Source organism: Furipterus horrens, unplaced genomic scaffold (genome assembly GCF_987537825.1).
Source record: "Furipterus horrens unplaced genomic scaffold, mFurHor1.1.pri manual_scaffold_9, whole genome shotgun sequence".
Classification (NCBI taxonomy): domain Eukaryota; kingdom Metazoa; phylum Chordata; class Mammalia; order Chiroptera; family Furipteridae; genus Furipterus; species Furipterus horrens.
Genome location: NW_028327179.1, coordinates 100195506 through 100222870, shown reverse-complemented (window position 1 = coordinate 100222870; position 27365 = coordinate 100195506). Strand labels below are relative to the sequence as shown.

The 27365-nt window shown below is 60.7% G+C and overlaps 2 protein-coding genes and 1 pseudogene across 3 annotated transcripts in view; 1 reads left to right on the top strand and 2 right to left on the bottom strand.

The window, feature by feature from the left end:
* Positions 1-20186, top strand: part of SMARCD3 (SWI/SNF related BAF chromatin remodeling complex subunit D3) — a 32065-nt gene extending 11879 nt beyond the window's left edge. The window contains exons 1-13 of one of the 2 annotated variants that reach the window (XM_090287709.1): positions 10718-11204; positions 13953-14164; positions 15822-15864; positions 16617-16739; positions 16859-16981; positions 17229-17324; positions 17489-17590; positions 17843-18004; positions 18835-18932; positions 19088-19223; positions 19479-19601; positions 19717-19818; positions 20012-20186. In XM_090287709.1, the coding sequence (XP_090143835.1) occupies positions 11127-11204; positions 13953-14164; positions 15822-15864; positions 16617-16739; positions 16859-16981; positions 17229-17324; positions 17489-17590; positions 17843-18004; positions 18835-18932; positions 19088-19223; positions 19479-19601; positions 19717-19818; positions 20012-20065 (1452 nt within the window). In that variant the 5' untranslated portion in view covers positions 10718-11126 and the 3' untranslated portion in view covers positions 20066-20186. Of the gene's footprint in view, positions 1-10717; positions 11205-13952; positions 14165-15821; positions 15865-16616; positions 16740-16858; positions 16982-17228; positions 17325-17488; positions 17591-17842; positions 18005-18834; positions 18933-19087; positions 19224-19478; positions 19602-19716; positions 19819-20011 lie in introns of those variants that run through there. The other variant, XM_090287710.1, reaches the window with a different exon arrangement.
* LOC150002365 (uncharacterized) lies at positions 4617-10395 on the bottom strand (annotated as a pseudogene).
* A 120-nt stretch (positions 20187-20306) lies between the features above and the next one.
* CHPF2 (chondroitin polymerizing factor 2) lies at positions 20307-25997 on the bottom strand. Its single transcript, XM_090287708.1, has 4 exons — positions 24254-25997; positions 23254-23818; positions 22435-22617; positions 20307-21759 (listed from the first exon to the last, which is right to left on the bottom strand). Exons 1-4 carry the CDS (start codon positions 24514-24516, stop codon positions 20452-20454), a joined length of 2319 nt encoding a protein of 772 aa, XP_090143834.1. The 5' UTR covers positions 24517-25997; the 3' UTR covers positions 20307-20451.
* Between the last annotated feature and the right edge of the window lie 1368 nt (positions 25998-27365).

Below are 27365 nucleotides of genomic sequence, written 5' to 3'. Positions count from 1 at the left end.
GGCTCCGAGGGCCCCCTTGTTTTGGTGCTCCCCTGCTAGCTGGGCCTGGGACAGTGGCAGGACCGTGGGGACCTGGAGGGAAGCAGAGCAGCGGCAGGCACCCAGCAGCAGCCACGCGCGCTCAGGAAGTGTTTACTCTGTGCCGGGCGCTCGGCCGAATTCTGTGCACATGCGGCCTCACGCTGACCCTCCCACCCGCCCATGAGTCAGGCGTGGGGCTCCCTGTCTTGCAAATGGGGAAAGTGAGGCTCAGATGTCTCAGTAGCTTGTACAGGGTTGCGGTCATCAGTGGCGGAGCCAGGCACGACCCCCAGCTGATTGACTCTGGAGCAGCGGGACTCAGCCCTGGGCAACTTCACCCTCCAGGGACAAAGGACAGTGTCTGGAGGCACTTATATTTGTCACACTAGAGGGATCGAGGGTGATGGAAGGAGTTCCAGGATAGAGACCAGGGATGCCCCCAACATGGTACCATGCATGATACAACCCTCACGAAAGAATTCTCCATCCAAAAATAACGACAGTGCTAAGAGGACTTTTTGGAAGACTTGCCTCAAGTCCAAGCTCAGAGCTCTCACACCGTGGAACCTGCAGAGTCCCCACCCAGGACAGTGGGTTCAGGACCAGGGGAAAGACAGGACCCCAGAGGAACTGGGGCAATGGTCACAGCCCTGGGCCAGGACAGACTGGGTTGCAGTCCCCAAGACAAGATCTCAGATCCGGAGCAAGATCACGGGGTCAGGGCAGGGCGGGAGACTACCCGGAGTGGAGATTCCTGATACAGGTGGGTGGGGAACCTGCTGGCCTTCGTTACTAAGGCTTGTGGAGACCGGGGTGGCGCACGCAGCAGCAGGTCCAGGCCCCGAGAACATCCCTTCCCCTGTCTCCCCACTCCCCGGCATCTTCATGGGGTTTCTTAGCTGTCACCATGCTCTTTGGGTCTAAGAGTAAAGCACCGTCTGCTGACCTATAGGGTCTTCTGTGCGGGGACACGGGTGAGGCTGAGCCTGACTTGCTTTATGAAATCCTTGATTACATACAAGCCCTGCAACCCTGCATACTTTTGCCCGATTCCCCCTAAATCCTGGAGTCCTCTTGCCTTCTGCTTACATCATTTCTCCTACCTCCCTTAGGCCAGGTAGATTCCTTCAGACCTTTGGCCACCAAGTGGCACCAGGAAGGCAGGACAAGGTGGCCCTGGGGCTGTCTCAGAGCACACCACCTGCCTATGGCCACGTAACAGGTGCAAGGAAGCACCCCCTGCAGTGGTCAGGTGGCAGGATGGGGGCGTGTTGACCTGGTGATCCCTGTATGTTTCCCTCGCAAGGAGCCACAGGGACGCGTGTGTGTCCATCCACAGTTCAGGAGGAGACTGCCCACGACCCCACCCACAGGAGCAAGGGACTTGGTCAATGTTTCACTAAGATTCACGTCTTTTTGGCTCAAGAGTCGTTCTCACATAGGACCTCAAGGACCCTCACCAAACACATTGCAATTTGTTTTAGACATCTTGATGCTAAATTTCCTAGAATTTGTATTTCCCGTGTTTGAAACAATCTGCTGGAGATATTTTTGGGGGAATTTTAAAAGATAATTGATGGTAAATCAGCTTAAATGCACAGGCCCCTGGGGATCTTGATTTCCTCTTTTAAAAGGCAGGTGTTTGGGGACGGTGTGTGTGGGGGGGGTGTGCCTCTGTGTATGTGAGAGAGAAAGAGAGACAGAGAGAGAGAGAGACAGAGAGGCTGCTCCCAGCTGGCAGGCATTCCACATGGAGACATCAGGGAGGTACAAAAGCTTGGGATGAAAGGGACAACCCAGGGGCCTTGAAGCTGGAAGACTGATTTGCAGTTCCAGCCCCAACGCATAACAGCACAGTGACTTTTGGCAAGTCACACGGCTTCTTCACGTCTCTTTTCCGTTTCTTCCGAATAGGACTCCTACCCCCACCTGATGGATGTCCGTCAGGGTTAGGCTGGTTACTGTGTATGAAAGTACTTGGCCTGCAGTCCCAGCCTCTTCAAACCTGAGATGATGTTCTCGTTGTAAGTCTTACCATAACGTAAGCACAGGTTGCCACATCAGCCAGTATTTGGAAGCATGCTAGAGATCCCGGGGAGACTTGGCGTGGGCTCTCGGCACCCGTGAAAGATCACAGTCTGTACCACGTGCCAGCAACTTGGGATTTATTCACGAACAAGACAGAGAGATCCCTGCCTCTTTGGAGCTCACTTTCAGATGGGGGACAGGAGTCCAACACTGAGGCAGTGAGTGGACGATGTGGAATGGGGGGCAAGTGTGCAGCCCCTTGGGGAGATGAGCGTGTGGAAGGAGGGAGGCTGCAGGTTTTAGGAGTGTGGCCAGGCCGTGCCCATTTGGAAGAGGGCATCTGAACAAAGACCTTCGGGAGGTGAGAGTCAGCCATGCGGAAGAGCCTTCCGGGCAGAAGGAACAAAGCCCCAGGCTGCGGAGGACCTGCAGTGACTGAAGAACCACGGGAGGCCAGAGGCTGGGGCAGAGAGGACAGTGAAGGGGTGACCGTCAGTGAGGGCACAGAGGGAGCAGGGAGTGGTGTTGGCACTGACCCCAGGACCCGCAGGACCTTGGCCCTGACTTGGAATATGATGAAGGGCCTGGGAGAGTTTCAAGCAGAGGAGCAATGTGCTCTGATTCCCCTTTCTACTTTTTAAAAATATTTTATTTCTTTCTTAGAAGGGAAAGGAGGGAAAAAGAGGGAGAGAAACGCTGGCACGTGAGAGTGACATTGATCAGTTGCCTCTCACAGGCCCCCAGCTGGGGACCTGGCCCGCAAGCCAGACCTGGAATCGAACCAGCGACCTTTCGGTTCACAGGTCAGTGCTCAATCCACTGAGCCACACCTGCCAGGGCGGACTCCCCTTTTTAAAGGGCCACTCTGGTCGCCATGTTAAGAATAGATTGTTGGGGCAGGTTGGAAGGAAACGTCACTCTTCATGGACTGGACCAGGCGGTAGCAGGGAGAGGTGAGGATGAGCTGGATTCTGGACCCAGAGCCGGGGGGACTTGGCTTCAGATTGGATGTGGGATGTGTGAGAAAGACAGGAACGGGGTCGCTCGCAGGAGGTGGGCCTGAGAATTGGAAGGAGGGCGAGGACGGGGGCAGAGAGCAGGAGCTCCGTCGTGGGGACACGAAGGTGGAGCCATCGCTGAAAGATCCAGGCGGATGTTGAGTAGGCAATTGCGTATCCAAGTCTAAGGCTTGGGAGAGGGGCTGAGTGGGAGGGACACTTTGGTAGGTGTCCACATATCGGTGGTCTTTAAAGCTATGATGCTGGATGAGGTCACCAAGGAAGTGATTGTGGAGAAGTGACAAGGACCCAGGTCTGAGCCCCGAGGCACTCCCCCACTGAGAGGGCCGGTGAGCTGGACCACCCAGGGGGGAGACCCAGGCAGGGAAGCGCCCCGCAGCCAAGGCGAGAGAGTCTGTCCGAGAGGAGAGAGAGGCCGACTGTGTGGAGCAGGGCTCACTGGGGGCCCCCCCAGGAGCACTTCCAGCGGAGCACTGAGTAGGACATGTGGCGGAAAGGGCGGGGTTGGGGGGAGAAAAGACAGTGAACGGGGACAACTGTTGGGAGAAGTTTTGTGGCCAGTGGGCCGGGAGAGATGGGACAGGCAGACGGAGGAGGGGCGGGCCTTTGCATGCTCCTGGCAGCCATCCAGGGACGAGGGGACAGGACAGGCAGCTCCGGACCAGCGCACGTGTAACTAATAGGAACGGGGAGAGCTACTGGGAGGTGGGAGGTTGTGGGAGCTTCGGGAAGTTTCTTCCACTTTCTCAGTAAAGCAAGAAGCAAGGGCATTAGCTGGGAGTGAGAGGGGAGGCTGCAGGGAGGAGAAGATGAGGAAGCGTCGTGGGTCAGAGTGGGATCGGGAATGGACGGGAACGGACCAGAGAAAGGCTGGGATGGCCAGGCGGCACGAGGCCACTGAGGTCTGTGCCCTGGAGGTGGCAGTGAGACCGGGTCCAGGCAGGTGTGTGTGTGCCGCTCCAGCCACAGTCAGGCTCTGGGTGCAGAGGAGCAGCTGGTGAAGCTGGACTTAACGCTTCGGTGTGAAAGCCGTGAACATGTGCCGGGAGGTGAAAGGGGAAACTTTCATGCTATGGATGTTTCACCATCATTTAAAAGGCGAGAATCTATACACGGGTGTCGTTGTGATGAAGGATGCGGGTCAGAGAAGTGGACCAGAGGTTCGAGTGGCATCACGGGCGCTGGGGGCCAGGGCACTAGACAGAGTGGCCAGAGTGAGGGGGGTGCTTGAGACTGGCATTGGGGGTGGGGCTGCAGTGGCAGGGATGACAAGGTTCAAGAGATGACCCTGGCGCTGGCATAAGTGGCTGAGGGAGGGGCAGGGCCACTGGAGGAGAGGTGACCGAGGAACCCAGACCAGAGGACCTGAAAAGCAGCAGGAAGAGGACAGGGACAATCACACAATGGGAGGGACAGTGAGCCGGGAGCTGGAACCCTCAGGAAATGAAGGCGCCGTCTGTGGCCACTGCCATGGGGGGGGGGGGGGTAGGAGGCCCTACCCACCTCTAGGTCACTGGGGTGGGCGATGGGGTCTGGGGAAAAACATCCTCAGGGGAAGCCCAGCTCCTGTCGCAGGAAAACAGAAGGGACGTTCGCAGGTGGCCGAGTGGGTTGGACAGTGTACTTATGAATGACCACAGAGCGGAAGGGCTCAGGCTGTCATGAGAGGGGAGGGGAGCAGAGGGGGGTGCATAGAGCCCTACGGAGCCACGCATGCAGAGTTGAGGGGGGTCTGGGGCTCGCTGTGGCACAGGAAGGCAGGGGCAGCCAAGGCAAGTGTGCCGAGGGGCGCCGTGCCGGGCACCCTGGCCCCGTGGGTGCAGAGGAGAAAGTGTGTTTCAGACCCTGTGAGCCGGGCGCAGCCAGGACGCGGCTGGAGCTGCAGACACCTGGGACGCCAGGGCCCCGGGCTGCCTCCACGCGTGTTCTAGCTCTGTGTTCCCCTGCCCGCGGCCAGTTGGGTTAATTTTCCCAAAAACGTCTTCAAGGAAACGCAGATGAATTCTCTTCTGTACTCAGTTTTCTTCACTCAGGTGACATCCCAGACCTCAGAGTGCAGTGGTTGGCAGAAATCCCTCTGACCACCTGGTCAGAGCGTAGCGGAGGCCTCAGAAGCTTTCCAGGGTGAGGGGCCGGGATGTTCGGTCACCATGACATTGTCCTGCCACTGGTCATGAAGTGCGACCAAGGGTCTTCCCAGGCCAGGGAGCGTGGGGGGCCAGAGTCCATGCTTGAGGCCCGGCGATGGGGGGCAGCTCTCTGTCCCTCCCCAGGCAAGCCAGCCCAGGCCCTTCCAGCCTTCTCAGGGGTAAGGCAGCAGCGCCTGGTCTCGCAGCTGAGGACAAGGCACATGGGAGGAGGGAGCCTGCCCGGGACCACATAGCCAGCCAGGAGCAGAGCAAGGTGTCCACAGGAAGTCACCACGCTGCCCCCTGAGTCTGGTCCCCAGCTCCCCACACCATGAACAGAGTGAGGACTGAACTAGCATCTGCTGAGAGACCTGAGGTGGGGCAGGATGTCTGGGATTTAAAAGGGGGGGATTGTCTCCCCAGAGCCTCAGGCACTTGGGACCTGGCAGGGGCAGGGCTGGAGGGATCGCTTCAGCTAGAGACAGATGGTCTCGCGGGGATGGGTGGGTTTCCCAGCCTTGTGGGTGGAGGTAGGCTCCTAGCCTCAGGGAGGAGGGGATGGGGGGGTCATTTCTGCCTGGCATGTTTACAGCCTGCAAGTCCCGAGGCCTTGGACCCTGCCCCTGCCCCTGCCCCCTTGCATTTGCCCTGAAATGAGCGGTCCAGAGGGAGATGGGCAAGAACGGGAAGGGGATGGTGCTATGGGACTGTCCCCGCTTGTCCCACGGGGCAGAGCTGTGCTGTTTCCAACCCCTCGGTTGCAGGGGGCGGGGCTGGGGGGGAGGTGCCGGCTGTTGGAGCACCGCTCAGGACCCCATACCAGCACCACCCCATGACCAACCCCATCTGCACCGAACTGGGGACCAGGCCAGTGTGGCTCCTTTTTGCACAGCGCCGCAAGCTGTCAGGCATAAACTGTTACAAGAGACCACCTCGTGAATGGTGGCCATGGGGGGAGTGAGAGAGAACTGGCTGTGAATCCACAACATGCCTTCCCTCTGGGCTGCCACGCTCCTCTCCCCCCGTAAAGGCCGCTCCAGCAGCCTGCTGTTTGCATGGACTGTGTGTGAGGGACAGGGAGGGGGTCGCAGAGCCCCCAGACGGAGAAAACCCACCCAGGAAAGAGAGGAAGGACATACTCATCCGACTAACCTTTATCCTGCACTTGCTTACTGCGGAGGTCCTGGGGACCACAAGGCTAGGCCCTGCCCTGCTCAGAGGCTCACAGCCTAGTGGCCAGGGCTCAATGGGGGTGCACGTGACAGACCCCCAGTGTGCAAGACAGGCACCCGGCTTCACTGTGGGTTAGCAGTGTCCCCTGGCTTGGCGTGGTTTTGCTTCTCTGCGTCTGTCCCCCTCTCCTTCCCGTCTGTCTGCCTTGGCTCCAGCTGTCTGTCTTATGGAGTCCTGGCATTCCAGGGCAGGAGGGCCCTTCTTTTATTCCCGAGGAAGCTGAGGGATAGTGACGTGCCCAAGGTCACACAACTCCTTTGGTGTCTTACTTTTTCTTTGTTTTTGTTTCTGCTTCTATCAGATGTGTCTCTCTTGTGTGTATTTGCAAAGCTGCCACAGAATGGCGAAGCCTCACAGAGACAGGCAGCCCCTCGACACTAGCAGAGGGTGTTCTGGGCACACACGCTTGCATGGAGAGAGAGGTACCCCACGCGCGCGCTGCTGTGCCCTGGCCTGGGAAGTGGGGAGGAGGCAGCAGAGGAGGCGGAGCACTGCGCCCCCATGCCCGTGGTCTGGCCTGTCCATGTCCTGTCTGCTGGCTGGAGGAAGCCCCTTACAGAGGTGGGGGCTAAGGTGCACACTCCCCTCCACTTATCTCGGCGAGGGGGGGGGACTGGCCCTGCCCCATGGGCTAACCAGGGTTCCCTGGGGGCTGGGGGCTTAAGCAGGGCAGGTAGGCAGGGATGGAGCTACCTCTGGGTCCCCAGGCTTGCCCTAGTTGCCCTAGGGTTTAGTGGGCAGAGGGCAAGAGGGTGTTGTGGAGGCTGGATTTAGGGATGCTCCAGGCCCTGAGATCAGGGGTGTTCAGCCTGAAGCTCCCAGTGGTCTCACTTCATTCTCTCTCCCTGTCTCTCTCTCTCTCTCTCTCTCTCTCTCACACACACACACACACACCCCAATCCCTCCAGTCTGCCAGGGCAGCTCCATTCTGCTAAGGAAAGCTTTACTGCCGGGGCTAGAGGGCAAAGGAGGCAGCAGACGAGGTCTCTCCCTTCAGCCTGCTTTCCTTTGTTCCTCCCCTTCCCAGCTTCCCTCCTCTCCTCCCAGCCTCCTTCCTCCATGCCCCCCTTCCTCCCCCCTCTTTCTCCTCCTCCTGAGCGGGGTCCCCGTAGCGGGACCTCCACAGGAGACGGGAGGGCGGGACTCGGGGCGCGGGCCCCAGCCCAGGTGACCCCCTTCCCGCAGGGAAGGAGTTAAGTCTCCTGGCTGCGCCCCCCCCCCCCCCCCCCCCCCGAGTCCTGCAGCTAGGCCCTGGGCTGACCTTCAACGGGAGGGAGGCCACAGTGCGCATGCCTGCCCGGCTCCGCCGGCTCCCGCCGCTGCCCCGGCCCCGGCCCCGGCCGGCGAGCGAGAGGGTGGGCAGCCCCGGCCCGGTGGTGCCCAGGCCGCTCGGCGCGGTAGGGGGGCCGATGGGCCCGTCCCGCCGGCCGGCGCATCCCTCCCTGCGCGGGGAGCGGCGCTTTGCCATTTGGTGCCGGTGGTGCTTCGGCGACGAGGGAAGGAGAGATGGGGGGACGGCAGGGGGGACTCCGGCTTCAGGCCGCCCGGCGGCCGCCGTCAGCCCGGACACGCGCATGTCCTGGCTGGAGCCCGTCCTGCGCGACGGGCCAGCTGAAACGGGGCTTTCCGTGGACGCCTTCCCACCCGGCAGGAGAAAGTGGCGGGGCACTGCTGAGCGCCCTTTGGGGGTCCTCGCCTTTGGGACGTGCGAGTTCTGGCGGGGCACCCACAGCGGCGCCTCTGCTTTCTGACCTGAAGGCCTCCTCGTGTCCGCACCCCTGGGCTCACCCCTGGAAAGCCAGCGTGCAACCGTGTCTGTGTCTGCGGGCGGGTGCTTTGTGGATCCGGCCTTGCGCGCGCCATGTGGGGTTGGTTGAGGTGTGCCCGCAAGTGCAGATCCTTGTTGCTCCGGCCCCCTGTGTTTGCATTAGCATGTGTGCCTGGTGTATGAGGACCCCGCGTGTATGCATGGTATACAGCATAAGGGGATCCCCCAGGGGGTGGCTGCAGGGGGAGGCCCTGGTCCTGGGTTGGCCCACGAGGAAGTTATCAATGAGCTTGAGTGACACCAGCTCCTAGGTTCTACCATAGCCCCTCCTGCACCTCTGCCACCAAACCATGCCCCTCACCAATGTCAGGCAGTCCCACCCTCAAACTTTCCAGCTGCTTGGGCTGGGGTGCTGTTGTCTTTTTCCACAAGGCATCTCCAAGAACTGAGAACTTTGCTTTCCACAAAGCCTAGAGAGGTTTATCCGGGCCCGGTCCCCCAGAACCTCCCCTTGGGCCTGTGGTTTCACATGTCCATGCAAGAAGCACCCTCAGAAGGTGGGGGTGCCTGTGGTGACTCACACCCTCAGGTAGGTGGCCGAGTATGAGTTCCGTCCGCCGGCCACTGAGCTGCGGGTGGTTCGGAGTGTTAGCAGGCATTTGGTCATGGGGAGTCCTTGTGCTCAGGCATGGGGGGAAAGTAGGACTTAAAGCCAGTCCCTGAACTCAGGGGGCCACAGCCTATTTGGGACACCAAACCTAACATGCACGAAACACAGGGCTCATCAGACCTAGTCAGCCCAGTGCCAATTCATGGCACAGGGTAGGTGGCAATGACATTTGGAGAAGAGAAAGATCTGTGTGCATGAGTGGGACCAGGGAAGGCTTCCTGGAGGAGGTGGGGCCTGAGCTGGGCTTTAAAGGATGAATATGCTCTGAATAGGTAGACAGGAAGTAGTGGGCATTCCAGACAAAGAATTTTGGGAGCAGAGGCTTAGAAATTGGAATGACGGAGGGGTTTGGAAGTTAGTGAACAGGCTGGAGAGATTACCTCCCCAGGTTGCCTGTGGCCAGCTTCAGGGTCTGATTGAACCACCCACCCAACCCCACCCCATCCCCAGGGCTCAGTCTCTGTAGATATGGGTCTGGGGTGAAACCTGGCTAGATATTTGGTAAGAAGGGAGTCTCTAGGTCTCCAGTTAAGCCTGGGGTAGAGGAGAGGGCATCATGGACCACATGTCCTCTTTGCCCTTTCAGGGGATTGACAGTGGATACCCAAATGGCCCAGGAGCACACAAGGGCCCAAGGAAGACCAGGATGCAGTCAGTGGGATTCCCCAAGAATAATACCCCCACGGTTCTTTGTCCTGACCTCTGTAGGGTTGAGGGCCAGCCCCCACCCACACCCCCCTAGTGCAGTGCTGGATCTGGAGGTCCTAACTTCAAATAAGTTTTCCAGCAAATTGCTCCCCCCCACCCGGATTCTGACAGTGCAGCCCCAGGAGGCCCATAAACTTGGGTCCCAAAACCCAAGGGGCTCTTTCTCCAGGAGGAGGAGAGAGGGGTGTGGTCTTTGGGGACAGAGGCGGTGCCAGGGCTCCCAGCCTGTGGAACTCAGGACTTGCCCCTCCTATTTCCTGTCCCTCCTTAACCCAGGGGACTGCCAGCTCCCACCACGCCAGCTTTCTGGAGCTCCCTCATAACCCCTCCCCTCCCGCTGCTCTCTCTGGGGTCTTGAGCTTGGCCCTACCATATCCAGCAGCCCCAGGTCCTCTGAGACCCTTACCCTACACCCCATTCCAAAGCCATCAGGCCCTGCTTGCCCCATTCTCTCTACCCGTCCCATCCGCAAACACCCACCCCAGCTCCTTGCCTTCCCCCACAGTTTTCTCTTCCTGTTCTCATGAGCCTGATCCACCTCCCTCTTTCCAAAATACACCCCCTGTTGCCCTCACTTTCACACATAGAGACAAACAAAGACTCACAGACCCAGAAATAGACTCCCACGGAGCTGGAAGATACAGGCCAGGTCCTGCCACACACGCGCCCGGGCGCGCGCGCGCGCGCACACAGGCGCGCACACTCGCACCCGCGGCTCCCGTGGAGGGAGGCACACAGAGAAGGCATTTGTCTGTGCACGCACGTAAACATCCACACCAGGGTGCAGACACACTCGCGGGCAGACAAGGGCGCACACATCTGTGGGCGCAGGGGACACCGCCTCCCCGGCACACCCACCGCCGCCGCCGCGCCGCCGCCCGGCGCGGGAGGAAGGCCTGGGCCGGGCTCGGGCTCCCCCCAGTTCCTTCCAGCGAATGTTTCCCTACTTGGCCTGCCAGGTCTCTGGGGAAAGGGCCTCAGAAATGCAGCAGGAGCCACTTGGGGGAAAGTTGGAACTGCCTGTTCCCTGCCTGGCCCTGCCGCCGGATTCCCTAACCGAGAAACTATTTGTGGCGAGAGCCCGGTGGCCGGCGAGCCCCCCGCCGCCTCCCTCGCGTCCCCTCCCCGCGCCGCCTCCCGCGGCCCTCGGCGGCCTCGGCTGCAGAGCCGCTGCCCCGCGCCCAGGAGCCGGGCTTGCCGGCGAGCCTCGCCGCTTATCTGCGCTGTTTGGACAGCGAGGGCTGGGGAGGCAGGCTTTTCTGTCCCCGCCGAGCCAGCGGGCAGACCCCGGGCCGCCGGACTATTTCTGTCTTATCAGCGCAGGAATGCGGCAGCCGCGGCGGCGGGCGGCGGCGGCGGGCGGGCGGCGGCGGCGTGGGCCGTGGGCCGTCAGGGCAGCCCTGAAGGGGCCCCCTCCCCACTCCGCTCGAGTAGAAGTGTGAGAGAGCCCAGCAGGACTCAGAGGGGAGAGTTGGAGGAAAAAAAAGGCAGAAAAGGGAAAGAAAGAGGAAGAGAGAAAGAGAGTGAGAGGAGCCGCTGAGCCCACCCGGATGGCCGCGGACGAAGTTGCCGGAGGGGCGCGCAAAGCCACGAAAAGCAAACTTTTTGAGTTTCTGGTCCATGGGGTGGTGAGTGGGGGAAAGTTAGCGGGGGAGGGTGAGCGAGCTGGCTCGGGCTGAATGGAGGGATGATCGGGAGAGGCCGGGAGGGGGCTCCTGCTCTCCCACTAGCTTGCGGGGGCGCCACGGCCCCGCGGCCCAGCCCCAGGACTGTGCTGGCGCTCTGGCACCCCAACACGTCGCCAGGCGGCCGGCCGGGGATGGGTGTCCGGGGATGGGTTCTTGTCAGGGGCTGGGGGTGGGACTTGGGGACTGTCCCCCCCAAGTGGGGGGGGTTCCCTCTGTACCACACATTTTTTTCTTCCCTTCTTTCCCTTGTGGGCCCAGGTGTCACTCCTGCCCTGGGGGTGGGGGTGGGGGTGGGGGACATGGCATGGGCTGGGCTGTCTGTACATCGCTTGGTAGGTTGGTAGAGTGTCTCTCTGATTGTATCTCGGGAGCAAGGAGCAGGTGACCCCTGGAGGCACTGTGAGCAGGAAGCTCTCTGGCTGAACAATCTCTGCATCCCACCGGGAGGGCTCTGGGGCTTTGCTGATGGTCTCTGCCAGTAGGGTCAGAGAGAGGCCCTCTTTAGGGACAGACCCCCAAGTAAGGGGCCTGAGGATCCGATCCCATTGGCTGACTCAGCCACCAAAAGCTGATGTCCTTGATGCCTCAAAGGTGTGAAGGAGGGCTGGAGTCAGGGACCTGAGGCCTAGAGACCAGAGGGGCAGAGCAGCACCGTCCTGCCAAAAGCAGGCTTGAGAGGCACACAGGGGACCCGAGGGAGCCCAGGGCCACCTGAGGGAGGGCATGGCAGCCTCAGGCTGAGGCAGCAGGGGCCAGGTCGGGAGGGGTGTGGCGGGCAGCGGCATGGGAGAGGCAGGAGCTCCAGAACTCAGGGTGGGTATAGAGGAAGCTGTCAGGTTTACTATGGCCAAATTTGGTCGTGACCCCAAGGAAGACATGTTCCTAGTGAGGGGGGACAGAGTTCCTAGAATCTTGGCCCTTCACTGGGGTGGCCCTGGTGGCTGCCACAGCTCTCTGGGGCCTCTTCAGCCGATCAGCGCGAGTATTCCTGACCTTGATAAATGGGAGAGCAGCTGATAGGGACAATGGGCTTCCTTGGGGTGGCCTGTCCTCCAGCTGGAATCTCTGGGATAACTTCCCAGGGGTGTTTGTGTTGGTCAGCTGAGTTCCAGTCCTAATCTTGCTGCTTGGGGCACTCCCTTTTCAAAAGCCCATCTAGGAGGGAAAAAGGCTACGCTTGGGGATTTTTTCTTTGGCCAACTTAGTGCTTCGGCTCTCGGGTGGCTGTGAGCCCCAATGCGCCACTCCCAGTGACCCATCTGTGGTGGTGGGGAATGGTCCCGGCCCTCCTGCGCTCCCTTCGGGGCCACCCCCCTGGAGGTGTGAGTGACAGGGTCAGGTGGGTGGGGGAGGCAGACACATGGACAAGCAGGTTCCACCAGGGGAGAGATGGACGGAGACAGCTGGGTGGCTGGGGTTTAGGGAGACTTGGCAGTTAGAAGGGATTCACAGGCGGGGTGGGGTGGGGTGGGGGTTAGGGCTCCCCCTTGTGCCTGGGGGAAGAGCAGTAGTATTTAAATGATCACAGGGCACAGGGTTTGCGTCCCTTGCTACCCTGCTTGTCCCAGTCCCCATCCCACCCACCTTCCACTTCACACCCCCTCTGGTCCTCCCCATTCTCTCCTGGCATCTGGACAAGTGTGGCTCAGAAGTCCGTGTAGCACTTCACTGGGTGTATTTGCACCTGAGCACCTGGATAGTGTCAAGGGAATATACCTGCCTCCTCTGCACCCTGAGTTGTGACCTCTCCGGGCGGGGTGGGAAGTAAAGGAAAGGATGGGACCATCTCTGGCGATGCAGGCCAGCAGGAACGCAGAGGTGGACGTGAGAGAGAAGGTGGCTGCTTCTGACCTACCCAGGCTCCCAGGGCAGCCCACCTCCCGCTGGCTCCCTGCTGTCCTCCCGGTCGGAGAGCCCCGGGCAGGGTTTGACCTCCGCCTCTCAGGCTGCCTCCAGCCCCACCTCCAGCCTTGGGAGCAAATTATGGGGGTGGGCTGAGTCAGTGAAGTCCTTGGGTGTGGAAGCCTGGAATCAGCCCAAGGGGGTAGGGGCTGGGACCGAGGGATCAAAAGCAGGGGCCCAGAGAGGAGAGTGGGTGGAGGTGGGGGAGGGGTGGCGAACGCGAGGCAGGACCGCCCAGGAAGCAGGGAATGAATGGGAAGAGCGGCCTGCGGGAGCCCCAGCAGGAGCTGAGCCCCCAGCCTCGGTGAAACAGCAGACACCTGAAAGCCCCGGCGGGCGGCTCCATGCTGCCTTTGCCGGGAGGAGCTGCGTGACCTTGGCTGGGTCGCTTTCTCCTTGAGCCACGGTTGCCTCATCTGTCAAGTGGGGATGGAAGGACCCGCTCAGTCTGTCTTGCAGAGGAGCGTGCACATCCCGGGAAAAGGTTGAAAGGCGCCATTAATATTCATTTTCGCGGTACCTTCCGCAAATCCGAGGCTGGCAATGCCCTGTGCCGCTGCCTGGCTTCAGTTAGCTTCCTGCGGCGAGACGCGAAGCCCCCTCCGCCGAGGCGGCGCGGTTCCGGCGCCCCTGCCCCTCCCACCCTCGCTCTCGCCGGCTGCATCGGGGTCACCGGCCGGGGGCTTGGGGCGGGGGAGACGCGGCTCACGGCGCCCGGAGCCGGGCCCTGGTCTGACCCGCGGGCGCCTGTTTCTGCTTCGCTCCCGCCCCCCACCCCCAACCCAGCGCCCCGGGATGCCGTCTGGAGCCCGGATGCCCCACCAGGGGGCGCCCATGGGCCCCCCGGGCTCCCCGTACATGGGCAGCCCCGCCGTGCGACCCGGCCTGGCCCCCGCGGGCATGGAGCCCGCCCGCAAGAGAGCAGCGCCCCCGCCCGGCCAGAGCCAGGCCCAGAGCCAGGGCCAGCCGGTGCCCACCGCCCCCGCGCGGAGCCGCAGGTGAGTGGGGCCCAGCGCGGAGGGGGCGGGCCGCCGGGATTGGCAGGGCGCGGAGGCAGAATCCGCGGGGCACCCGTCGTCCCGGGTGGGATGCCCTCTGGGGAGGTGGACTGAGGGGGCACCGCTCTGGTTCCTTTGTGTGCCCACCGTAGCCAGGCTACGGTCGTCGCGCCCTTCTGCTGGTCACCTGCTCCATTGCTCTCTCCAGCCCTCGTTCCCAGGTGCTGGGGGATGATGCTCCAGTCTTCGGGATTGGGGAGGTGGGTGCTGGCAGGAGGACTGAGAGCGCAGAGCCTTGGATCCGTGTTTCTCCAAGTGCGGCTGTCCCGTGCACCTCGCCCAGAATCCCTGGCCTGGCTGTTTAAAAGCCCCACTCCAGATCTCGGGAATGTGCCTGCCCGGCCGGGGTGGGGTGGGGGGTGGGGAGGTGGGGCTTGGGGATTTGCCCAGTGGGTGGGGTGGGGGTGGGGTTCTGCCCAGTCGTGCTCTCAGGTATTCTTAGGTCCTCAAAGGTGGAAGAGCTGTCAGAATCTGTCCTCTGGACCAGGTCTGCCCCCAGGGCACCAGGGGCCAGCCCATTTCCTCGTTAGAGCCAGCCGGTGGCACCCCCAAAACCCCTGCTGGGTCTGGCAAGAGGGATGCCCCTTTGGGTTTCACTGTTGAGCTGTCACACAAGCTTTCCTTTGCTCACCAGATGGAGTCCTACAAAATGTATAACATGAATTTTACCTCGTCATTAAATATTTTTTACACATCAAGGAAAATTCCCTGTTTATAGGAAACCTATGATGACTTCTTTTTGCAGTTAACAAGTCGTTGATTTATTTTTGTAAATGGAGAGTTTCACATAGACGGTTCGTTCAAAGCAAATCAGACTTTTAATGAAAGCTGCTTGCCCAGCCTTAGATTTTTGGACAGGGAGGGGCCGTGGTTGAGAACACCACACGGGGGCAGTACAGAGCCATCCTTTAGGCTGGGTTCCAATCTCAACGCGCCCAGGGGTGCGCCTGCGGTGCTTTTGGGAGTCAGGAGCAGCTAGCAGGCCAAGAAGAATCCAATTCCAGCCCAGAGTCACCTCCCAGGGAGGTGACTCCCCCCCTACACTCTCTCCCTGGATCCCTATGGGTGTGTCCCTCGGTCCAAGGGCAGGGGCACTCTCTGCCTGTCAGCGGCTCCTTCCAAGCCCAGGGTGGCAGGGGCGCAGTCCTCACCTGCTTCATGCCATCGCCTTCTGCTCCAGGGGCTGGGGTCAGGGGTCGGCTCCCCTCCCTTGGACAGTGCACCCCAGCTTAGCATTGGCAAGTCCTGGGGGGCCATCCTCCTTCCCTCTCCTCTGCCCTCCCTCGCTCCCCAGCTTCCCCCAAACAGTTATGCAGCTCCCCCACTCCAGCCCCTCTTAAGTCTACATCTGTCCTGAGGATGTGGTGGGGCAGGAGGGGGCTCCCAGGCCAGAGAAAGGACAGTCTCCTCTGCTTCCCGTGAGAGGACAGAGCACCAATGCCACACACGACCATCGCAGCCCCTTGGGTGGGCAGAGGAGCAGGCTGTGGGAACCCCAGCCAGGCGGGCGGAGATGTCGGGATAATTTAGCAGGTGGCCTCGTTACTCCCAGATCTGTCGCCATGGTAACCTGGTTTTTTCTTTAAAAAATGTACAGTGCCAAGAGGAGGAAGATGGCTGACAAAATCCTCCCTCAAAGGGTGAGTGCCTTTCACAGCAGCCCCCAGCTCACCCCCACCTCTTGCTGTTCCACCTCCTCTTCCTCCACCCCTCCTACCTCATTTGTCTCCCACCCCCCCCACCCCCCGCCCCAAAGAGCAGAGCTTCCGTGGTCAGAGTCACTTTTACTTTTTGTTTCAAAAGCTAATTAAGAAGTGAGGTTCCCCAGGCCAGAAGGAGGGGGTGGGGCAGAGGGAAGGAATAGAATCATAAAGGGTGGGTAGCATCCTGGGCCTGGGGCGCAATGGCCTGAATTCAGGGTCCCAAGGCATACGGAGCTGGGTGGGGGGGGGGGTAGCAGCATGGGGGAGACATCCATTGGAGTGGCTGGGTGAGGTGTCAGGGTGGAGGCAAGCAACCACATCCCCTAATTATCTCAAGGACCCCAAGGCCCTATCCACTTTGTAGATGCCTGAAGAAAGCCCGAAGGCTGTGTGACAAAAAAAAAAAAAAAAAAAAAAAAAAAAAAAAAAGGACAAGAGGAGGAGGTGAAGCCCTAGAGTTTGCTGGGCTCCACAGTGGCTCTGGCCTCCCCTAGTGATGAAATGCATGGGTCTCCCGAGAGGCAGAAGCAATTTTTATCGAGACACATGAGGCTACTACTGTTAGATGTGGAGGCCTGGGGAGAGGTCTCGTTGTCATCCTGTGTACCCCGAGATTACATGACACACACACATTCCACCTACAAGATGGGCTGAGCCCCTGGCTCCCTGCCTGGCTCCTCCTTTTCCAGATCCGGGAGCTGGTCCCCGAGTCCCAGGCTTACATGGACCTCCTGGCGTTTGAGAGGAAACTGGATCAAACCATCATGCGGAAGCGGGTGGACATCCAGGAGGCTCTCAAGAGGCCAATGAAGGTGCCTCAGTTTGGGGGTGGGAAGAGGGCTCCACGTGCTGTTCCCAGAATGGAGAAGCGGGGTTGCCCTGGCGGTGGGCACACAGGGTTCACTCTGCGGGACTCTCTTTATTTCTACAGCAAAAGCGGAAGCTGCGTCTTTATATTTCCAATACTTTCAACCCTGCGAAGCCCGACGCCGAGGATTCTGACGGCAGCATCGCCTCCTGGGAGCTGCGGGTGGAGGGGAAGCTCCTGGATGACGTACGTCCTGGCCCAGGTCTCTCCAGGTGTCCTGGGGTGGGCACGGGGCTGGGCTGAGGCTGAACTAGGCGTTTGCACTGAAGGTTAGGGCGTCACCCCTGGCCAGAAGGGGTGGCCTCGAGGGGCAGCTGGGGCACAGAAGCCTGCTTCCAATCTTGCTGCCCTACCCAACCCGCCCCGTCCCCTCCCAGTTCATTCTGCCCATGGTCCCTGTTGTGCCCCCACAGTCCCTGTTCCTCTCCCACAGCCCAGCAAGCAGAAGCGAAAGTTCTCTTCCTTCTTCAAGAGTTTGGTCATTGAGCTGGACAAAGACCTTTACGGCCCTGACAACCACCTCGTTGAGGTAAGACTCAGACCGCGCTCGCCCTAGAATTGCCACAATTCCACAGACGCAAGGCCCGCAGTCCCATTGGCTGCATGGGTTTGCATCAGGGACCACCCCAGAGCCTCGGGCCCCACCAGCCCAGCTGGGCCTGTGACCTGACCCAGCTCCTTCCCCCTGGACAGTGGCACCGGACGCCCACCACCCAGGAGACCGACGGGTTTCAGGTGAAGAGGCCGGGGGACCTGAGTGTGCGCTGCACGCTGCTCCTCATGCTGGACTACCAGGTCCGTGGCAGCCCCCCAACCCACAGATGCCTCGAGGCCCTGGGCCCCCCCACCCCGTGCCCTTTCTCTTAGACAGGGTGGGCCAAGGCCTCCAAGATGCACATCCCAGGAGACCCCATCTTCCTCTCTGTCCCCCTTCTCCAGAAGCACGTTTCCAAGGAGCCCAGTCACCATGTCCCTCCCACCCCCACCCCAGTCCCAAGCTGCCTGAGCTCTTCCCGCTCCCTAATGCTCACGGTCACCTTTTCCCAGCCTCCCCAGTTCAAACTGGATCCCCGCCTGGCCCGGCTGCTGGGGTTGCACACACAGAGCCGCTCGGCCATCGTCCAGGCCCTGTGGCAGTACGTGAAGACTAACAGGCTGCAGGATTCACATGACAAGGAATACATCAACGGGGACAAATATTTCCAGCAGGTACCCTGAACTCGGGGACGTGGGGAGCCGGCAGAGTCAACAGGAGGAGAAGTGCTTCTCCTAAGGTCACAGCACCCCGGCCTTCTAGATTCCCAGGTGTTAGACACAGTGGTCACGGTCTCGGAGCCAGAGGCCAGGGCACTGGTCCAGGCTTTGCCATGGCATAGCCCTGTGCTGCGTTTTAGCCGTCCCAGGGAGGACAGTCTGGAACCCTACAAAGCTTAGGGAGTGTGATATTCTTGGCCCTTGGAGTTGGATCCCTGGGCTCTAGTCCTGGGTCCTGATGTTGGGGGAGTGAACTAGCCATTTTGAGCCTTGCTCCTTATCTGTTCCATCTAACCCAGTAGGCAGTTAGGAAAATCCAATTGCCATGAAAGGGACGTCACAAAAATTCTACTGACATAGAAATCGGTATTAAATTGTAAATAAATACGGCAGATGAACCCGAGACGTAAAAAGAACAGTTGACGTTTATTGAGCACGGAGCATGGGCCATTCAGCCGTGTTCCCAAGGCTTTGTGTCCTGATTCGTTGACTTCTCACTCCAGCCCTGGCAGAGGGGTACTACCCTCACCCCACCCTAGAGATGAAGAAAGAGCCTGAGCCGTTAAGTGCCTTACTCAGGCTGCACAGGAAGTGGCGGCAGCAGGATGTGCCCCCAGGCAGGCTGGCCCGGCCGTTCTCAAGTGCCAAGCAGCCCCTGGTCCCAGCCCTGTGAACACTGAGCGATTAGACTTGTTCCTGGCTTTCTGAGGCCTTTCCACGCTGGAAGGGCCTAGAACTGTAGTTCTGCTCTTTTCAAGCACAAGAGTGCCCTCTCTCCGCTTCAGATTTTTGATTGTCCCCGGCTGAAGTTTTCTGAGATTCCCCAGCGCCTCACAGCCCTGCTGCTGCCCCCTGACCCAATTGTCATCAACCATGTCATCAGGTGAGGCCCCTGGCTTGACCCTGGGACCAGGGAACCATTAGTCCTGCCCCCCTGCCCCTCCCTTCCCCGGGCCCCGCCCTCCCCACTGCACCTGCCCCCAGGGCCCTTGGCCTCTGCAGGGGCAGGTGACCGCCAAGGGCTGGGCTTCCCGGCAGTGTGGACCCCTCGGACCAGAAGAAGACAGCGTGCTACGACATTGACGTGGAGGTGGAGGAGCCACTGAAGGGGCAGATGAGCAGCTTCCTCCTGTCCACGGCTAACCAGCAGGAGATCAGCGCACTGGACAGTAAGGTGCGGCCAGAGCCCAGAGCTGCAGTGGGACGTGACCCCAGAAATGACAGAGTACAGACGGGACAGACGTGAGCAGGGGCCTGTGGAGAGATGAAGGACACATGGACTCCCTTCCCTGGGCCCGCAGGGGCATGGGGGCCCAAGGGACTGTTCAAAGGGACAGCAGCCGTCCTTCCCCCACTGGCCTCCCTCCTCCTCCCCCTCTTCTCCCGCATCACCCCAGCCAGGTGAAGGCGTCTGTCTTTCTACCTGTAGATCCATGAGACGATTGAGTCCATAAACCAGCTCAAGATCCAGAGGGACTTCATGCTAAGCTTCTCCAGAGACCCCAAAGGCTACATCCAAGACCTGCTCTGCTCCCAGAGCCGGGACCTCAAGGTGAAGGGGACTCGGGAGCACTGGATGGAAGACAAGCATATGGGGAAGACAGTAAAGGTCGCACACAGGGGCTGGACTGGGCTGGGCTCGGGCTGACCCCACTGCTCCCTCCCAGGTGATGACAGATGTGGCCGGCAACCCCGAGGAGGAGCGCCGGGCTGAGTTCTACCACCAGCCCTGGTCCCAGGAAGCTGTCAGCCGCTACTTCTACTGCAAGGTGGGCAGGCCTGGGCCCCGATGGCCCCTCCTCGCTCTGAGGAACCTCTCTTCTCAGCCTCCGGGGCGCCCTTGCCGGTGGAGCCCTCCCTGCGCCACCGGTGCTCTTCGGGGCGGGCTGCGGGGGGCTGGGGGCGTCCTGTCACTCACCGGCAGCACCGTGACCCCGCTCCTGCTCTGATTTCTCTATAAAGATCCAGCAGCGCAGGCAGGAGCTGGAGCAGTCGCTGGTGGTGCGCAACACCTAGGAGCCCCGCGAGGGAGCGCCAGGGGCCCGGCCGCCTGCCCCCCAGGGCTCTGCCACCACCCCTCTGCTGCCCGCCCGCCTTCCGGTGACACGGGGAACTGGATTAAAGGTCGTTCATCTGACAGCAGCGGTGTGGTCATTGACAACTGGGAGAGAGGAGGGAAGGGGAGGCAGTGGGTCCACACGCGCCCCAGCCCCTCCCTCAGATTCTCCTCCTGACTCCACTTCCCTAGACCTAAAAACACTTTGGCAGAAGACACTTTTAATCACATTTTCTTATTAAAAAAAAATACAGCCACAAGCTCTCCCTCTGTCCATGCGCCGTGCCTTGCCACCCCACCCCCACCCCCCGGGGCCGGGGCGGAAGGGGAGCCCCTCGGGCAGGCACTAGGTGCTGTTGCCCTGCTCCTGCTCGAAGAGAGCCAGGGCGAGCTGCGCGCGGCCCGCCAGCCCCTCCAGGTTGCTCAGGCGGCAGCGGTGGTAGAGTTCCTCGCTGAGCCGCGGGCTGCAGTCCCGCAGGGAGAACTTCTGCACCAGCCCTGGCTCCACGGCCCGGAAGAGGTGGAGCCCTGAGAACCGGAGGAACACATCCATCACCTCCAGCCCCTCCAGGGCTTCCTCCTCTTCCTGGCCTGCCAGTTCAGCAGCCAGCCGGGCGCGGGCCGCCAGGTAGTCGGCATTGTAGAAGCAGCCCTCCGCGGAAGCCTGGCGGTCAAACCGGCCCCCGCCGGGAGCCCCCCGGGCAGGGTCGGCACCAGGTGGGGATGGGGGGTCCGGGCCGGCCCCCGCGGGTCCTGCGGGAGACCTCTGTGGCGCCAGGGCGGGGTGGAACTCCTGAAAATGAACGGGGAAGAAGGCCTGCCAGCCGGAGATGGCGTTCATGCGGCAGCGGTTGAGCACGTCCGCGGCCGGGCGGGTCCACACGGTGGTCAGGAAGAAAAGCGTGTCTACCGGGTGCTTCTTGGACACCACGTCCATGAGCCGCACCTGGGACGGGGCCTCCGCCCGCACGGCGAGCCAGGCCAGCCTCGCCCCAGGGTACCGTCGCTCCAGGTCAGCCGCCGCAGCCTTCACCCCGAGAAACGGGTCCAGGGCCCCCCGGCCCCCTTCCCGCGGCCCATAGACCAGAAGCAGGGTCAGCAACGCGTGCTCTCGGGGTTCCAGAACGCTGGCCGCGAAGGCCTCGAGGAAAGCCGGGGCCGCAGCGGCTTCGGCCACCAGGAGGGGCAGCACCAGCTGCACGCGCGTGGCCTCGGTGACATAGGGCATGGGCAGGATTTCCACCCGGCTCAGCGGCCGCAGCAGGCTGACCCTGCGCGCCAGGGCCCGCCGGTGCCCGCGCTGCGTCACGGCTTCCAGCAGCAGGTCTAGCGTGTACTCCATGCCCCGCGCGGGGTCGAAGCGCCGGTAGCCGTTGAGCAGCCGCTGCTTCTGGAAGCGCAGGCGCGGCTGGTAGCGCCGGTTCAGCTGCTCCAGGGCCGTCTCCACGGCGTCGCCCACGTCTGCCCGACTTGCGCCTTGCAGGGGGCACTTGGGCGCCCCGTCCGCACAGGAGAAGAGGTGCTGCTCTGTGAAGTAGTCCCAGCCCAGCACCTCAAACCGAGAGCGCGGCGCGAACGGGGCCGGAAGCCCCACGGGCCAGCTCAGCCCTGCCTCCCCGTCGGGGGTGAGCGCGGTCAGGTTCCGGATCTGAGCCTAGGGTGGGAGGGACGGACAGAGTTAGGGCCGGCTAGGTGAGGCAGCACCGGCCCGTCCTGGGCCCTGAGCGCTGTCCCGACACTTGGCTCATCAGCCCTTCCCTGTACCTTACATTCTTAGGCTGTAAACACAGTAAGGCGTGAACCCCGCCCTGGCACACAAGGGCAATGCGGGGGCGGGCGTGGGGGGAGAGGAACGTGCTTTGGCAAACAGACCCGAGAGCATCCTGAAATGAAGGAAGCTTGGGGCCTTCCCCTCCCCCTCCCGTACCCAACGCGCTCCCATCCTCCTGAGAATGGGACCTCTGCGTTCACCTGGACGTCACCTCTGACAGCCCCACCATCAACTAGAATATTCTTCTACCCTTGGGTTTCTTAAGGCCAGTGCTAGAAGCCCGGGGACCTTTGCGTTGCGGTGTCCTCGGTGGAGCGCACTATCGGAGAGCAGCTAAAACTATTCCGAGCACTGTACCGAGTCCCGAGCCTCGGAGTTCACCTGCAAACCCTTTGCACTGCATCCAAGTCTTTCCAGGAGCTTCTGTGATGACCGACCTGGACCCAAGAGCCCCCTCTCTCTGGAGTTGCTTTAAATTTAGGCGCGGTCAGCCTCCTTCCACCGCGCCAGCCTCCCCGCTCAGCTGCGCCCGCACCCTCCCGCTGCGCCCCGGCTCACCTGCAGTTGCTCTATTTCGCTGTACACCTGCTCCAGCTCCAGCGCGCTGAAGCGCTTGTGGAGCCGGTACATGAGGGTCCCGTCGGAGACGGGGTGCACTGCGAAGGCACTCAGGAAAGCTGAGCTCCCCTCCTTCTCGGGGTCTCTGTTCTTGGCCAGTTCGAATGAGCGGTACTGCTGCCCCTGGAGGGACCAATCAGACCAGTCAGTGCTGTGCGCGGGGGCTGCCTGTCCCCAACACCCTGACCAAACCCGGCATCCACCCCCTACAACTGCTGCTGCCACTGCTGCGGAAGGACGGAGGGAGCAGGAGCTTGGGCCAGTGTCCCCGTAACCTTGGCCTACCCTCACCATGGGATTTGGGGAAGAAGAACGTTCAGTAGGCAGCTAATGGTGCTCTCTCCCTGGAGAACCTGTTTCTCCAGAAAACCAACGCTACAACCCAGAGAGCACTCCTAAGGTGCTGGCTTTCTCTCCTTTCCAGTCTCTCCAAGAGAGTGGCCATCTCTAGAACATTCTAAGATTGTTCAAGGCTGTGCATGTGGTGGGGGAAGGGGCAGGTGGGGGGAGAGCTGATGAATAGAAGACCCCTTTCTGCCTTGCTCACAGGGTCCCCGACAAGACGCCGCTTTTGGCAGCCCCTGGGGTCTAAGATGGCCTGAGGTGAGCAGGGCAGCCAGAGGGGCGCTCAGTGTCTGTGAGGGGCCAGACAGCGGCCCTGAGGAGCTGCAGGGAAGGAGCCGGCAGCACCCGGCCAGACCAATCCCTCAGTTACTACGAAGTGGTCAGGGACCGGGACTGATCGGAAAGGGCTGTCACCTGGTGCTGCGAGACGCAGCCGATTCCCAGAGAGTCGATGAGGCAGCGGCCAAGCCACTCGTCAGGACGAGCACTGAGAATGTCTCCTCGGCAGCCATCCAGATGTGGCCGCAATCGAAGCAGGAGGCTCCGTGACAGCAGGTAGCCAAAGCCCCCGTGGCAGTACCGGGCCTGCTCGCCGGCACCGATGAACTCCTCCGCCCGGCCCAAGTACAGGTCCTGGTTGATGCTCAGGTGGCCGGCAAGGGCTGCCAGGCGGGGGGCCTGCACATACGTGTCATCCTGCATGATGAAGAACCAGTCGTAGTCGGCCCCAAAGTGTGTGTGAAGATGGCGCAGGGTCTCTGACATGAGCCAGGCCGGTCGCTCGTCCCCATGAGATACCACCTGCATCCCTGCCGGAGTGCGGGCCCCTCGCTGCCCAGTGAAGTAGAGTAACCGAGGGAAGTGATGGGCCACGGTGCGGTTCACAGCCACAGCCAGGGTGGACAGCGTGGCGCGGGAAGTCAGGACAGCCACCAGCAACCGCTCCCGAGAGCCCAGCTCTGTCTGGATGTACCGAGTCCTGTGGAGAGACCAGCGCGTCAAGGGTCAACTCCCTCACTTCTAGGAACCCGGCTTGTCCAGCACATACATCCACCTAGGACAGAGTCAGTTGTACGTGACAGGAGACAAGAGACCTCCTCATCAATATTAATTAGCTCCTGGAGGAAGCATCTTCTGAACAGCTGAGACGAGGACTGATTTGGGGAGGGGTCTCCTAAGGATGGGTTTGATGAAGTGGATGTGATTCCTACCCTGTTTAAGAACACCCAACACTAATGGGAAACCAATGGGCGAGACTTTCTCAGACTGAGGAGGAGGGGAAACAATAGGAACAAACCATGATGGTAAGAATTACTGCAAGGAGCCCAGCACAGATTATCAGCGAAGGCAAAGGCAAGGGCTCGGAGCAGCCCTACACTGGGGCCAGGGGACCACGTACACACGCAGCTCTCACCTGAGCACCTTCTTGTAAGGCTTGTTGGGATCCCTGTAGTAGGGGACAATGCGGGGTTTGAAGTCTTCATCACTTTGGTCAAGCCGAGTTCTGGAGTCAGGGTTCTGCGGCCTTCCTGGTTCCCCCACAGCCTCTACACAGGGGTCTTCTCCCTCTCCTTGGATCCAGGAAACCCGCAAGAGGCTCAGGCTGCACCCCAGGGACAGCCCCAGGATGAGGGGCAGCGCTGGGCGCAGCAGGGCCAGCAGGGAGCTCAGGCGCATGGCGGCAGGCCCTGCCGTGTGCGTGCCCCAGTGGGCACAGCCTCGAGGGTCGATCAGCGGCTGGACGGGTGCCGGGCCAGCAGCAGGCCTGCGGTTTTAACCAGGGAACCTGGGGCCAGGGGCAGCGGAGCAAGGTGTGTTTGCTTCCAGGCCCCGCATCCCCAGTAAGCAGGACTGTCCCGTCTTCGCAATCCTGTCGGCCTGGCCTTCAGTCCTCAAAGTGCCAGATCTAACCCTCAGTCCAAATGGTAATACGAGAATCAATTTCACCCATTCATGGCTTACGGTCTGTCTTCCAGTAGAAAGGGGAGGGAACAAAACTCAATCCTGCCAAACCTAACCCCAAAGGGAAGACGACACACATCTGTAGACTAAGTCAAGAGCCAGCAACAACTGAGAGAGAAGGGGTTTGGGGAAAACTATGTGCCTCGTCAGATCAGAGCCCCCGACTCCAGGAGCTGCCTCAGCCAGCTTTTCCCGAAGAGTGCCTGGCTGTGGGCACATTTCTTACCCGATTTACTGAAAGGGAGGCTGGGGAAGGGGTCGGGGACCCTTTCTACTCTCGTCCCCGGTGTCAAGGAAACACAGGGCTGGAGGAACGCCTCCTCCCAGTCAGGAGCGGCCAGGAGCCACTGGCATGGCACACAGAGGCTCTGCCCACCCAGATGCGGTGGGCAGACAGGGTGGCCGGCACCCAGAGCCTCTCAGAGGAGCAGCGTGGTGGATGGGGCCGTTGCAGAGGACATTCGTCTCCCAATGCCAGAGGCCGAGAGCCTGCTGCTGCCCGCCTCCCTCTTAAAGGAGACGGGGTAAGTGACAGCCACACCAGCTGTGTTAAGACGGATTCGGTGTCTGGTTTTACCAGGGCCCCAGGTACCCAAACCAAACCGAACCGAGAGGACGAGAAGCAGCGAGGGGCAGCGCAGGGGTCCTGGGAAGGCAGACTGAGGCTCGGCTGGCTGCGCCCCTGCTCTATCTCTCCGCCATCGCAGACCAATTCCGGTCCTGGAAAGAAGGGCTCAAAGCGACTTTCAGTCTTTGGTCTCAAAACCGAAATAAAACCGGCTGCGTCACGGAGCTGTCGAGAGGCGGGGGACTCGGCTCCGTTTGCCCGGAAGGCGGAACTGGGAGAGGAGGGCAAAGACCCCGTGCTCAGCCCTTCCGCGGGGGCAGCAGCCCTGCCTGCGCCTGCGGGTGACGGGCAACATGGGACACCCCGAGGCCCGCGGGCGAGGCCCCTGCGGCAGCGCCAGGGGCGGACGGACAAAGGATGTGACCGCCGCGATCAGCGCCGTCCCGGGGAGCGGGGGCGAGGGCGTGGGGGTGGGACCTGCTCCTGTCGTCGGGAGCGGTGCCCCTGTCGTCCTTGCAGGGGGAAGGGCGCGGAAGGAGGAACAGACCCCAGTGCCCCGCCGAGGCGCCGGTTCCGCCGCTGCAGCAGCTGCCACCTCACAGCCCGACCCACTCCTTCCTCTTCCGTTCGCTGTCAGTCTCCGTCTCTATGGTGACCGCATCCGGCCGCTCGCTCCGCGGTGCCCTCTCTATGGTCGCCCCGCCCCTTCTGGGTGGTCGCCCCGCCCCTTCTCGGCACCGCGTGCGCGCCGCTGGGTGACGTGTCCGCGCGGCGCACCCACAAGCGCGCGTTTCGCAGACGCAACTCTGAGTGGCCCCGAAGGTGCCCCCAGAGCTTCAACCTCAACTCCCGTCTGCCCTGGAAAACACATGCCTTCCCCCCCGGTGACCACGCTGCGGCCCCCTGGACTTTCGGAACCCCGTCGCCCGCTCCGTTATTTCAGTTTGTTGTTCGCCTTCTCAGTTCCGGGCCAGCGTCGTGGACACTGACCCAGTAATCGGGGGCACACGAGGCAGGCGAGGTCACAGGCCGCGCGCTCGCACCGACCAGCGGAGTATGACCGCGAGGAGAAATCCCGGACTGTCATAAATACCAGTGCGGAAACATACAGTCCAGTGGGAAAACGGGACGGGAAGCGTTGGACTGGGACGTGGGGACTCAGACGTCCAAAGCTTCACTAAGTTACCCAAACAAAAAGCGAGCTTTCCAGGTGAAGAGCAGAGCACAGGAGGCTCAGAAAGAGAACGGACTGGCTTAGAGAACTGGGAAGGCCAGGGCGGCTAAGGCCTGGTGGGACAGGGGAACAGGCCAGGGGACGCTGGGGGCAAGCAGGGCCTTCTAACAACCGCAGTGGGTTCCCAGCCAGGATGGCCCCCCGCTAGGGGCTGATTTGGAAACGTACAGGGCCAATTTTGTTGTCAAATAGTTGAGAGGAGGAGCCAAGAGTGCTAGATGGCTTGTACATGGTAAGATAGTATCACACAAGAAAGAATCGTCTGTCCCACGGGGCTTTCAAATGTCCTTACTGAACGTTCAGGTAAGTGGAAACAAACAAACAAACAGTCACAGTCATTGGTCCTTGAGCCTGTGTTTGATATATAAAGATGAAGTAATTTTGCCAGGTATGTAATATGTGCCAGTTTTTCCGGGAATGTAACTATCATATAAATGGAAGGAAGACTACTTTGTTTTGTTCAGGAATGGACTAAGAGTTACCATCAGGGACAGCGATGTCATTCATGATGTATGGTCTGCGTTTGTACTGTCATGTTCAAGGTGATCCTACATATAGGTATAAGCATCTAATTATGTTCTCTAGCACATTGAAGTAACATAATTTTATTAGAAAGGATTTTTTTCTGTTAGGATTAAGACTATTATTTTTTGAAATGTATGTGCTTTTGAAATGTATATCATCTATGAGCTTTATCTCAAAACAATAAAGGGGGTGTCATAAAAAAATGCAGTTAAAAGAGACCACCGGAGCTGGTAAAGA